Below are 13,772 nucleotides of genomic sequence, written 5' to 3'. Positions count from 1 at the left end.
CTTTGATTTCTTTGAGCAGTGTTTTGTAATTTTCATTGTAAAGGTCTTTCACGTCTCTGGTTAGGAAGATGCCAAGGTATTTCATTTTTTTGTGGCTATTGTGAATGGAATTGTGTTTTTTATTTGGGTTTCTGTTTGTTTATTATTGGTGTAGAGAAATGCGATTGTCTTTTGTACATTTATTTTGTATCCTGAGACTTTGCCAAAGGCTTTTATCAATGTAAGGAGGCCTTTGACAGATTCTCTTGGGTTTTCAAGGTACACCATCATATCATCTGCATAGAGAGATAACTTGAAACCATAAATGTAATTAAATACATCAACAGATGTCAAAACAAAAACCACATGATCATATCACTAGATGCAGAAAAAGCTTTTGATAAAATCCAGCACCCCTTTTTGATAAAAACCCTTGAACACCTAGGCATATGGGGAACATACCTCAAAATAGTAAGAACCATCTATGAAAAACCCACAGCCAGCATACTCCTAAATGGACAAAAATTGGAACCAATTCCCCTGAAAACTGGAATTAGACAAAGATGCCCACTCTCTCCCCTCCTGTTCAACATAGTATTGGAAGTCCTGGCTAGAGCAATCAGATAAGAGGAGGCAATCAGAGGTTTTCAAATAGGAAAAGAGGAAAAAAACTTTATAAGATACTTATGATAGGGATAAATTCTCACATTTTGAACCTAAGGATGAAAGAACTACATGCAACCTGAGCATGAAAGAACTACATGCACCACTGAAAAGACACTGAATGGCAAACTGGATTTAAAGAAAAGTATGACCCCACAATATGTTGCCTCCAGGAAACACATCTCATAACAAAGGACACCCAAAGACTCAAAGTTAAAGGATGGTAAACAAACTTTCAGGAGAACAGAAAACAAAAGGCAAGACTCACAATTTCAGTATCATACAAAACAACCTTCAAGTTATCAAAAATTTAAAAAAGATACACAAGGACATTGCATAATGATGAAAGATTCATCCATGAATAAGAAATATCCATCCTAAATATATATGCACCCAACACAGTAGCACCATAATTTATAAAGCAACTACTAAGTAAAATAAAACAGCGTATTGATTCTAATGCTATCATAATTGGGGACTTAAATATGCCTTTAACAACCCTACATAGATCATTGAAGCAAAAAATTAATAAGGAGATTCAGAACCTTAACTTGATGCTTGACAAAGTGGACTTAATAGATACCTACAGAACACTCCACCCAACAACACCAGAATATACATTCTACACATCATCACATGGGACATACTCCAAGATTGACCACATCCTTTGCCATAAATCAAGCATAAACAAATTTCTTAGGATCAAAATACTGCCATGCACCCATTCAGACCACAGTGGAATAAAAATCAATATTGTCACCAACAAAAGTCCCCCACTTAGAGTCTATAATACTGAGTGATGTATCACAGAAACAAAGAACTGAGTATCACATGTTCTCACTCATAAGCAAACTTTGAACAATTATCATAATACTATAAGAAAAGAAATGGCAGTAGTGGAAAACGGCTGGGGTAGGAGGAGGGGAGGCAGGATTGGCAGTAGTGGGAATATGCCAGGGGATGGGGTGCACACCTTATCAACAAGGGTACCTGCATAATGAACATTTGTATACCTAACCCTGAATTGTACCACACATCTTTAAACAAAAAAATTAAAAGAGAAAAAAATTCCCCCTAAACACACAAAGACATGGACACTAAACAACACAATCCTGAACTACTCTTGGGTCGAACAAAAATCAAAACAGAAATTAAAAGATTCTTGGAAACAAATGAAAACAAAGATACAACTTACTAAAACCTCTGGGATGTCATGAAAACAGTACTAACAGGGGCATGTTCATCTTTATGAACATTCTTCAAGAAAATAGAAAGATCACAAGTTAACAGCCTAACAAATCACCTGAGGGAGCTGGAATGGCAGGACCACCAAAACCCTAACTTCAACAGAAGAATCCAGATCACCAAAGTAAAAGCCCCAAAACATGAAATAGAAGACAAAAATGTCACAGAAAAAAGAAATCAACAATACAAAAAGTTGATTCTTTGAAAAGATAAACAAGATTGAAGTACCCCTTGACAGACTGACCAAGAAAAAGAGACAAAGAGCAAATAGCCACAATCAGAGGCAAAAAAGATCAAATCACAACAAACCTCAAAGAAATACAAAAGATTATCAGAGGTTACTATACACACCTGTGTGGAAACAAATTTGAAAACCTAAACGAAATGGAGAACATTCTGACATTTTCCAAGGTTGAAACAAAAAGTAGAGAATCTAAATAGACAAATAACAATCCAAGGAATTGACTCCATCATAAGAAAACTATCTAAAAAAAAAGTCCTGGACGAGATGGCTTTTCAGTAGAATTCTACAAAACGTATAACAAGGAGCTGATACTGATCCTATTGAAAGTATTCCAGGCAATTGAGACAGACAAACTCTCCCCAAATCATTTTATGAAGCTAATAAATCACACTGATACCCAAACAGGATAAAGATCCAACAAAGAAAGAGAATTATAGGCCAATATCCCTGATGAACATAGATGTAGAAGTTCTCAACAAGATTTTGTCAAATCAGATCCAACAACACTTCTCAAAAAACAACCACCATGACCAGGTAGGTTTCATCCCTAGGATGCAGAGCTTGTTCAACATCCACAAGACCACACATGTAATTAAATACATCAATAGATGTAAAAACAAGAACCACATGATTATATCATTAGATACACAAAATGTTTTTGACAAAATCCAGCACTCATTCTTGATAAAAACCCTAGGTATAGAAGGCACATATCTCAAAATAGCAAAAGCTATCTATGATAAACCCACAGTCTACATGTTACTAAATGGACAGAAATTAGAAGCCTTTCCCTTGAAAACTGGAACAAGACAAGGCTGTCAACTCTCACCCCTCCTGTTCAACATAGTGTTGGAAGTCCTAGCTAGAGCAATCAGACAAAAGAAGGATATCAGGGGTATTCAAAAAGCAAAAGAGGAACTTAAACAATCCCTTTTTGTGGAAAATATGATCCTATATTTGGGAAACCCAAGAGAATCTGCTAAAAACTTCCTTGCACTGATAAAGGACTTTGGCAAAGTCTCGGGTTATGAAATCAACATGCAAAAGACAATCACATTTTTATATGCCAACAACTAAAAAGCAGAGAATCAAATAAGATGTATGATCCCATTCGCAATAGCCACACAAAAACAAAAACAAAAAGAAATATCTTGGCATTTTTCTAACCAGAGAAGTGAATGCCTTTTACAAAAAAAAAAAAAATTAGATTACAATATACTGCTCAAAGAATCAAAGAAGACACAAACAAATGAAAAAAAATTCCATGCTCATGAATTGGAAGAATCAACATTGTTGCGATGTCCATCCTACCAAAGGCAATCTACAGATTCAATCCAACAGCCACTAAATTACCATCATCATTTGTCTCAGACCTGGAAACAGCATACAAAATTCATGCAGAAATAAAAATGACCATAAATAGCCAAAACAATCCTTCGCAAAAGAAACAAAGCAGGAGGAATCACCATTTCCAGACTTTACACTTTACTATAAGGCTACAATAATCAAAACAGCCTGGTATTGGTATAAGAACAGGCATATAGACCAATGGAACAGAATAAAGATTTCAGAAGAAAAACCTCAATTTCTCAACCAACTCATCTTTGACAAAGTCTCCAGTAACAACCAGTAAGAATAGGAGAAGCTATTTAGTAAATAGTGCTGGGAAAATGGGCTGACTACATGCTTAAGAACAAAACAGGACTCCTTGTCATCATACACAAAAATCTACTTCAAATGGATCAAAGACTTAAATGTAAAACCTGATTATAAGAATCTTAGAAAATGCAGTAGATACCCTTACAGAAATTGGTATAGGAAACCAATTCCTGATCAAAACCCCAGATACCCATGCCATAAGAGATATGATAGACAAGTGGGACCTTATCAAACTGAAATGCTTCTGTAAAGCAAAAGAAACCATCAAGAGAGAGGTGAGACACCCACAGAATGGGAAAAGACATTTGCCAACTGTATATCTGACAAAGACCTAACATCTAGGATCCACAAGAAACTCAAAAGTACCAAAATGAAAAAAACTAACAGCCCCATTTTTTAAAAAATGGGCAAAAGACATGAATAGACACTTCTCAAAAGAAGATATATAAGCAGCCAATAGACATATGAAAAAATGCTCAGCCTCATTCATCATCAGAGAAATGCAAATCAAAACTGCAATGAGATGTCACCTAACTCCAGTAAGAATGGTTATCATTAATAAAACAAACAGCAAACATCCTCAATGATGGCGAGGATGTGGAGAAAAGGGAATACTTGGTGGGAGTGCAAACGAGTTCAGCCTCTATGGAAAACAGTGTGGCAATTTCTAAAAGAACTAGAAATTGACCTTCCATACAATCCAGCAATTTTTCCTTCTGGGAATATACCCAGAGGAAATCAAATCATTCTACAAAAAAAGATAGCTGTGCATTCATTTTTATTGTAGCACTATTAACAGTAGGAAAAAAGCATGGAACCAATCATGCTGCCTATCAAAACTGAACTGGATTTTTAAAAAATGGGTACATATACACTATGGAATATTACACAGCCACCAAAAAGGAAAAAATGATGAACTTTGCAGCAGCTTGGATGGATTTGGAGTCTATAATACTCAGTGACTTATCACAAAAACAAAGATCTTAGAACATGTTCTCACTTATAAGTTGACCCATAATACTACAGAAAAGGGATTGGCAGTAGTGGAACACCGCCAGGAGATGGAAGGAGAGGGCATATAACATCAATAAGTGTGCCTGATCCTAATCCAGGTGAAATGAGGTCCAATGGAAGATACAAATGATCTGAAATGCAACTTGTTTTTGAATAATGTCACTCTTTAGTAGACACTACTCTTCCTGGATGAGCTTAACTCTAGTCACCAGACTTTTTGAGAATTAATATTCCCTAGGTCCCAGTAACTATTACTGTGGACTCTGTCTGGTTTCAAATATAAGTGCAACCCCAGAGATGATGAACAATGTTTAGCAGACCCTGCTCTCTGCTGAACCACCCACTACTCAGGCCTTGCTCTGATAGCTGGAATCAGATTCAAAGTATTCATCTTTGTAATAAGTCGACCATTCAACTTCAGCCCCAGACCACTTATGTATCCTGATTTGTACCCCACACCTTTAAAATTTTTAAAAATCACATAATACTTATTCTTAATTCTTAAGCTTTCAATGGGTTTTCAAAAATCCATAAAGCTAATATTTATTTTGTATTGTTTTAAAATTCCAAGTAGTATCTTTGGAGAAAACCACTGCTTTATAGGGTCTCCCCTGAGACAGCACTGTATTCTGTTTTTGCACCCACTTAGTGATTCTTATCATCAACGATTGTGTTCTTCATATATGTGGGAGCCCCAGATCCCAGTGGCAATGTTCAGATTTTGGAAAGGGATTTATAAACATCATAATGGGAGATAATTACTAAAAAAAATGCATTTCTCTTTGAAGTATAGATGTTTATTAAAGCATGCTTCTATATAGAATGAACAAAACTTACTTAAGAACATTATAATTAAATATTCAGTATATATTTGTTTACACAGAAATAGGATTTTGGAAAAGGAGACTCACGATTTCCAGTGATCTTAACTTCTTCCATAAGGGTCTTGGTTCTTGCATGGGTGAAGATGTAAGAACAGAAATTATTTGATTGTTCCTGGAATTTAAGATCCAGTTGGTTATCTAAAATATCCTCAATATTAGCCAGAAAATCCTTTTCATATTTTGGTCGATCAAAGACAAAACACTTTCGTTGTGGAAAGAAATGTCTGATAGATGCTCTGATCTTATTAGAGTTTTTAGCTTTGGGATTGTCACCTGATGAAGAGATAAACCAGAGTTACTGTAAGCACAATTTGGGGACAAGGCAGCTAAAAGGTATTCTTTTTATCTTTGACATTTTCTATGCCCATAGAATTTTAATGCATTCATTTAACACATTACTAACAAAGCTCATACTAATGATATATCTCTAGAGATAAATATAGGGAATATCTACCCAGGCAAAAATATTAATGTTTATTATTCACAGAAACAGGCAGAATTCCTGGTTAATTGATGTTTATTGAATGAGTGATTTCATGGTGAATGGTCAAATCTAAATTTCTGGTCTATTTCCACCCATGTTGAAACGCAACAGTGGGACTGACATAAAGAGGAACTAGAAAGGATAATGGAGCAATAATTAACTAGGGCAGATGACAATTTGTTTAGTTAAGAAAAACTTGATTGATAATATTAAGATCTCCACACTATAAACAGAATTAGCTATTGATTTGGTAGAAACTCTGAAGACTAGACATCACATAAATTTAATTTGAAGATTCAACACTACCTAACTGAGGGTTTTATCAGATCCTCAGCCACTTAATAGTAACTCATTAAAATAACATATTAACTTACTATGGTGACATTATAAATAAATATGTTAGAATAAAGAGGATATCAAGAGCAGGAAAGGAAAAAGAAGAATCTAGTAGTTATCACAAATGTTTTCAAAGTATAGATTGAAATTGAATATGCAGGTCTACTTAATGTGTAAAGTCATTTTTTGTAGAAGATATACCTACCCAAGCACTGGAAAGTTGTAGCCCTACTTCAGAAGAACAAGATATTTAATAATTATCAAGTTTGTTGTTTTTCAACAGAAAAAGGAAGAAGCACAGTAAGAAACACAAATGTCATATTATTGTAAAGTAATAGCACCATCGTAATCTAGATGCTGAGGTACAAATGACCTGAAATGCAACTTGCTTTTGGATAGTGTCGCTCTTTAGTAGACCCTACTCTTCCTGGATGAGCTTAACTACTCAGGCCATGCACTGATACCTGGAATCAGCTTCAAAGCATTCTCTAAGTACTCATCTTCAGTAATAAGGCGACCATTCAACTTCAGCTCCAGGGTGAAATCCCGTACAATCCAGATAAAGTCTGGAAAGAAACTCACAAACTCTGTAGAATCTTCCATTCTATCAGGTCTTGTGGAGGACTTTGCCCTGATTAGTTCCGTGAGCTCTGTCACATATCTCCAACTTGGCTAAGGAAAACGAGTTTCCTACTCACAACTCTCACATTTCCCTTATTAAAATGGTTATAAACAGTCCTTTGTCCTGGGTCTCTCAGTTACACCAAAGGTTACTCAGTCACAGAGAAATCAGTCTCCATTCCTGTCCATTTCTCAATAAAAATAGAAAGGATACTGCAGCTTCTCCAAGGAATCATTGTTGATGGTGCTCATGCTGTTGTAGACTAAAGTGCTGCTCAGAAGCAGAGCCAGTGCAAAGATCCATGAATCATTCTTAGGATCACTCTAGAAAATATATTGAAACAAACACTTAGAAATTTTGTTATCAGAAAATTACCCATTTATTTGTTCAACCACTTGTCATTTGATACTTCAGATAGCACAGAGTTAGTACAAAGACAGAACCTTGGAAATAGAAACATAGATAAATTTTAGCTTTGGCAATTACATTGACTTCTCTTGTGACCTCCATTTCCCCACCTATGAAAGGATTCTAAGAATATTTTTCTGAAAGGACCCTTGTTTCTAAATGGGATGAAATAAGATAATATGTGTATAAATAATAAGAAGAATGCCCAATAAAAATTAGTTGTTCAACAATAAGTGACAACAGATGTTCATTTAACAAAAAGAGAATTAAGAAACCAAATTAAATACACATAATTAAATTAAATGTCTACAGGCTACTAAAAATGTTAGATACCTTGTATTCTTATGGGGAGCACAGATAAATATGACAACTTTTAGACTCGCGATAACTACCTCATGGTATTTACAAAATGCCTTAAAAAAATCCTAGATTATACTATATACAAAAGTTTATGTATTAGCAATGGATCTAAACAGCCAAATCAATAGCCATTATATTGCATATAAGTCTGTCAAAGTAGAACAAAAGCTTTTGGAGTTAGAGGGAGAATGTGTGCACAATATACAAACCTTCCTGAAAATTCTGTGGCAGTTGTTTAAAGATTTGTAACTTGTGCCCATAAAGAAGAAAAAAATTATGGATTTTGCAGCAACTTGAATGGATTTAGAGTCTACTATACTCAGTGATCTATCACAGAATCAAAGAACTGAGTACCACACACTCTCACTCATAAGCGGACCCTGAACATTTCCCACAAAACAGTAAGAAAGGGATTAGTAGTAGTAGGACACTGCCAGGAGAAGTCGCGGGGGGCAGGGGGTGGCACATAACATCAATAAGAGTACCTGATCTCAATTAAGTGGGGACCAAAGACAGTCCCAAACTTTACCTGTACGATGATGACAGGTATACCTAATTCTGAATTGTGTCCCACATCTTTAAAATCACAAAATTAACAAAAAATATCTATAGAATGTGGACTTGAAGGAATGCAAAAATCAGGCAAGAAGAAAGACCTGCAGAAGCAAAATGACCATTAGAACGTAAGAAGTATAAAATTGTTAGGTCTGCCTGGTACAGAGCAGAACGTGGGTGAATGTGACAAGGCTTGAAACCAAGCTCCACTGCAGAAAGAGGAAGAATCTGGAGAACAAGCAAAATTGTCTTTGCATTGCCTAAAGTATCACAGAAGCCAGCAACTAGTAGCATACACAGTGTGTCAAATTTCACATATCTGGTAACTCTTGAGACAATGCAAACTTTGAAATCACAATACTACAGGAGAGGGAATCAGCAGTAGTGAGACACTACCAGGGGAAGGAGTGGTATGTAACATCACTAAGAGTACCTGGACCTAAACCAGGGGAAGTGAGAACCAGTTGGAGACCCAAACGTCACATGCACGTAGACTACTTATGTACCTAATCCTGACTTGTAACCCACGTCTTTATAATGAAGTAAAGTAAAAAATATATTAAATAAAAAGTAAGCAACTAAGAAAAGAAGAATCTGGATTTAGAAAAAATTATAATAGATTTTGATACCAAGATTATATACCTGTTTGATATGTTGTTTTATAAGTATGGACAGAATTTCTACTTACCCTTAGGCAAAAATGGAGAACAACAGAAATGTGGATACTGTTTCCAATATAATTTTCAAGTAAGAAGGAAGGAAGAGAAGGGAGGAGAGATAGTAAAATAGACACAGAGAAAGAGATCATTCATTTTATTGCAATATAAAGACAACTTAAAACCCACATTAGTAAACTTTCTTTCTGTTTTCTCTGCCTTGGAGTCTGTTTTCCAGGAAACTCACCTTGTTTATGCACATCAAAGTACAAATCACATATCAAATGGCACACCTGTGGTCTCCTCAACTGGACTGAAGTTCTTTTGAGGGCAGAGCTTTTACCATGTTCAGTAATATCTAGAGTACTTGATCACAAACCCTGTAAATCAGTTTCTCACTAAGGGTTTATAAAAATGAATGGAATTATTCACTTCCATTCATGAAAATGAATGGAAAAAGAAAAAATGAAGATTTTTATCTTAAAATAGCACATTATGTGATATGAGTTTCAGACTAAAGAAAGCCTCATTCCACATAGCTGATTTTCAGAATTTCAGGTATAGATCACAGCAGTAAAATTACAAAGGTTTGGGGAAAACTAGGGAAAAATCTAGAATCGAAATAATTTGCCTGAGACCCTCTGCCTTGCCTTTTCCACATTGCCAAGGCCCTCAGTGTCCAGAAGGACCAGAGTGTGGTTTGGCTTGGAGGGGTGGGGCATACACCACATCCAGATGCCCTTAGTTTCAGAAGTCACGGTGGAGCCCAGAGGAAATCCTGCAAGGGGGGGAAGAAAAGAAAAAGGAATAACAAAGATTGACAGTAGCTAGTTCAAGAATCCCAAAGGCTACAAAATCAAACCTGTGCTATTGTAAGTTCCCCAAGATACAAGATGGTGCTTTCTCTATTTTATTGAGGATGCCAAAATAAACTCTTCCTTGTTTTAAAGTTTGGGCTTGTTTATAATTGCTAATTATTTTTCCCAATATAAGAAAATCTGCATTCACGTTTGCGTGGCCACCAAAGGACTAGATGAGAGAAAAGGCATGCTGTATGGAACAAAACTTGGATTTTCAACTGTTCAACAATCACAACATCCATACAAGATACTCAGTATGTTGTCATTATATCTTTTCAGCAGCCTGAGGAGTAAAGAAAGAATATATTCAATAATTATTTGTTAAGTACCTATAATATTCCAGGCATTGGGCATATGTTCAAGGATCAAGAGATACAGCAGTGACTAAACCAGGCTGGAATATCTGCCTTCTGGGAGCTAAAACCAATGAGTGCTAAGACTCTGCTAATTTACAACCAGCTGTGGGCCAGCCAGGTATGGTCAGATCTTATGAAAATGAATGTGGGGAGATAAAAATAAATTTAAAATATACTTTTATAAACACTTATAAATATGCCCTGCATCTCATTTGTTACTTGGTTTTTTGGGATTTTTTTGAGTTGGAGTCTCACTCTGACACCCAGGCTAGAGTGCAGTGGCACGCTCCCGGTCACCCCAGCCTCAACCTGCTGGCTCAGGTGATCCTTCTGCCTCAGCCTTCCAAGTAAACGGAACTACAGGCACACACTACTAAGCCCGACTAATGTTTTATTTATTATAGAGACGCGGTCTTGCCAATTGCCTGGGCTGGTCTCGAACCCATGGACTCAGGCAATCCTCTTGCCTCTGCTTCTCAAAGTGCTGGAATTACAGGCATGAACCACTGTACCCGGCTCAGTAAAATTCTATTGGGAAAGGAAAATGGTGGGGGAAAGTGGACAAGAAGGGCATGAATGCACAACTGGGGTATGGGGTGAAAGAGAGCAAAATCCTCATTTTCCATAGGAGGAGGTTGACAGAAAAGGTCTAAAACTGAAAATCATAAGGCAGGCCACTGGCCTCGGCCTCCCAAAGTGCTGGGATGACAGGCTGAGCCACCGAGCCCAGCCTGTTACTTGTTTTTAAGAGACTTTAATCACAACTAATTTAAGGGATCTCAGCAGCAGTTAAAACATTTTCTATGAGGAACATTATTATTACATCACATTCATGACAATTTTTCCTATACTGTGGGAAATAGAGCTTCTGAGAGCCCTGCCTAGGACCAAGATAGAAGTGTTAATAGATAGGTTATGCTGTTTCTACATTCTCATTTTCTGCCCTGAGACTCAGTAGTTGCCCTCTATTATTCTTATTTTTTGAATGTGTTCAGTGTCAGATGTTCTTTACATTGAACCATATTCATGGACTGTGTAGGATTTCGATATGCTAGCCTACACATTATGCTGCAACACCAAGACATGGTGTCCTAATCAGAATTTTCAAGAAAGCTAGCTAAAGCTGCATAAAGACACCTGAAAGAAAAATGTTCTGATTTATTTTTCTTTTACTCAAGGAAAGAAGCGTGTATTTTATGCTATGTTCTACACATAGTCCTTGTTGCTGGTAATTTGGCATCAAACAAGTCATATAAAGTCTCTTACTCTATAGGTTTCTAATTTAATATAATAAAATAAATAAACAAAGATGTAAATAAACACATATGTTCATACTGGGTCAGGTTAATTGGAGGGGCAACATGAGACAGGATAGCCAGGAAATGCTCTTGTAGAACTGAAATTTGTTCAGAGCCTTGAAGAAAAGGAGCCAGCTGTGTGAAGAATAGCAATTATTGCTAGCAGAGCACACAAGTGCGCATACCTAAAGAAAGGAAAAGGCTTGACATTTGCAAGAATAAAAAGGAAGAAAGTGTGAGTATAGCATAACAAGTCGCAGAGAAAACATAACATAATGAATTTGGAGAAACAGGAAAAGAAGAGGTTATACTGAACCTACAGGAGTATGAATTTTACATGTCTAATGGAAACTTAAGGAGGCTATTAAAAGCAGCTAAATTAAAGACCACTCTTGTTGCTTTGAAAGGAATAGATTAAGGAGTCACAGGGGAAGTAAGGAAGACCCTGAGGATGCTGGTATTTCAAGCAAAAGATGAGGGTGACATAGCCTAGGAAGGTAGAATAGAAATAGAGGGAAATAGATTTATTTGAGTCACATTTTATAAGAAAAACAAGATGACTGAGGCATGAATTGGATGTGGTAGACAAACTAAGTAAAGGATGTAAGTTTCGAAGCTTGGGATTGGTGATTATATTGCTGAAAAGAAGATGAACAAGAAAGCACAGGGGATGTTTTATTTTGCTTTATTTTGATTGGTTTAATCAAGACTTCTTAATGTGAACATGACAACTTTTGGTGACAACTTTTAAAATGAAACGGTAAGATGATTACTTGATGTATGAGTCTGAATTTCAGAATATAAATTAAGGCAAGAAATACCAGAATGGAGGTGGTATTTAAAGTCCTAGAATTGGATAAGATTGCTTTAGGAGAGGGTATAAATAGAGGATAGGAAAGATCCCAGAGCCAAGTCCTGAAGGGGACCACCATTTAGATGATTGGAAGAGAAAAGTTAAAGGCCGAAGACACTGGAAATAACTAGACACAGAGATAGGAAGAAACTCAGAAGAAAGGAAAGTATTTTAGGAAAGTAATATCCAGCAGGGAAGTTAGATGGATACAAGGAAACACTCACTGACTCAGACAAAATGGAAGTCATTGGCGAATCAAACAAGAGCATTTCAGTGGTATATTGAGATTAAAATCCAGGCAGGAGCAAATTAAATAACGAATGAGAAGAATTGGAGAAAGGAAGCTGAGACTATATTTTTTTCTTGCAAAGGGGTAAAAATTTAAAAATCAGGTAATACTCATGATAAGATGTAGCATCCAGGAATTGGTTTAAGATAATAAATATTCATGCATGTTGACTAGTTAATAGGGATTATCTAGTAGAGAAAGTAAAACATGATATGAGGGATCATTGTAAGTATTCAGTGCCTAAGCAGTTAAGAAAAGATGAGATTAATAGCACTGGCATGGGAGATTTTCCTTTTATAAGAAGTTGAAATAACAAGTGTAAATCAAATAACTAGATACAGGAAGAGGGAAGATTACAGTTTTGCTTGTGAGAATTAGAAGATCGGTTTAACAAGAGATTTGGAGTCTCCTTTCATGTAACTCTGGAGGAGGAGTAAGAAGCTCAGATATAGGTGGGTTGAAGTAAATAGCCCTGCCATGGAACCTCACTTACCATACTTTTCTCTTGCAAGACGATTCATCAAATAGGATTTTCCTGTACAACACAGTCCTACAATAGCCACAACTACCACAGGCTGAGAAATCTTGTAAAGAATCTTCAAGGCTTTTTGGTTCACACACAGCTGCTCATTCTTGTTTTCCACCAGACACAGGGGGACCAGCATGATGGGTCCGGATGCCATGGTACCTGCCAACCCCAAAGAGTCTCTCAGTAGAAATAAAATCACAAGTGGATTTCTTTCCCTGCCTCAAGATTAATCAATTCATGTGCTCATCATCAGAGGGCTGGTAAGATATCTATACTCTTCTAAGGCATAAAATGTAAGATAACCTCATGAAACCACAGAGGGCTTCCTTCATCATAATCTCTGACATTAGTAGTAATGCAATTACCAGTCCAAAGTTGTACTTTCATCATAAGAATAAAATGTGAGCAATGGTTATTATGCATTGAGAGTCTACATTGTGCTGAGTTTTGTGATAGGTACATTATATACTTGACTTCG

At 36.3% G+C, this 13,772-nt stretch overlaps 1 protein-coding gene across 1 annotated transcript in view; it reads right to left on the bottom strand.

Annotated features, from left to right (window-relative positions):
* The window catches only part of LOC103261608 (guanylate-binding protein 6-like), a 21,532-nt gene extending 8,084 nt beyond the window's left edge, over positions 1-13,448 (bottom strand). Inside the window, exons 1-5 of the mRNA XM_008059205.1 lie at positions 13,259-13,448; positions 9,760-9,887; positions 7,344-7,453; positions 6,973-7,169; positions 5,716-5,961 (exon numbers count right to left, since the gene is read on the bottom strand). Of these exons, the coding sequence (XP_008057396.1) occupies positions 5,716-5,961; positions 6,973-7,169; positions 7,344-7,453; positions 9,760-9,887; positions 13,259-13,448 (871 nt within the window). The remainder of the gene's footprint in view (positions 1-5,715; positions 5,962-6,972; positions 7,170-7,343; positions 7,454-9,759; positions 9,888-13,258) is intronic.
* Positions 13,449-13,772: the final 324 nt, after the last annotated feature.

Source organism: Carlito syrichta, unplaced genomic scaffold, assembly GCF_000164805.1.
Source record: "Carlito syrichta isolate Samal-C Ts95f unplaced genomic scaffold, Tarsius_syrichta-2.0.1 Scaffold303801, whole genome shotgun sequence".
Taxonomy (NCBI): Eukaryota; Metazoa; Chordata; class Mammalia; order Primates; family Tarsiidae; genus Carlito; species Carlito syrichta.
This window is presented reverse-complemented; position numbering and strand designations above follow the sequence as displayed.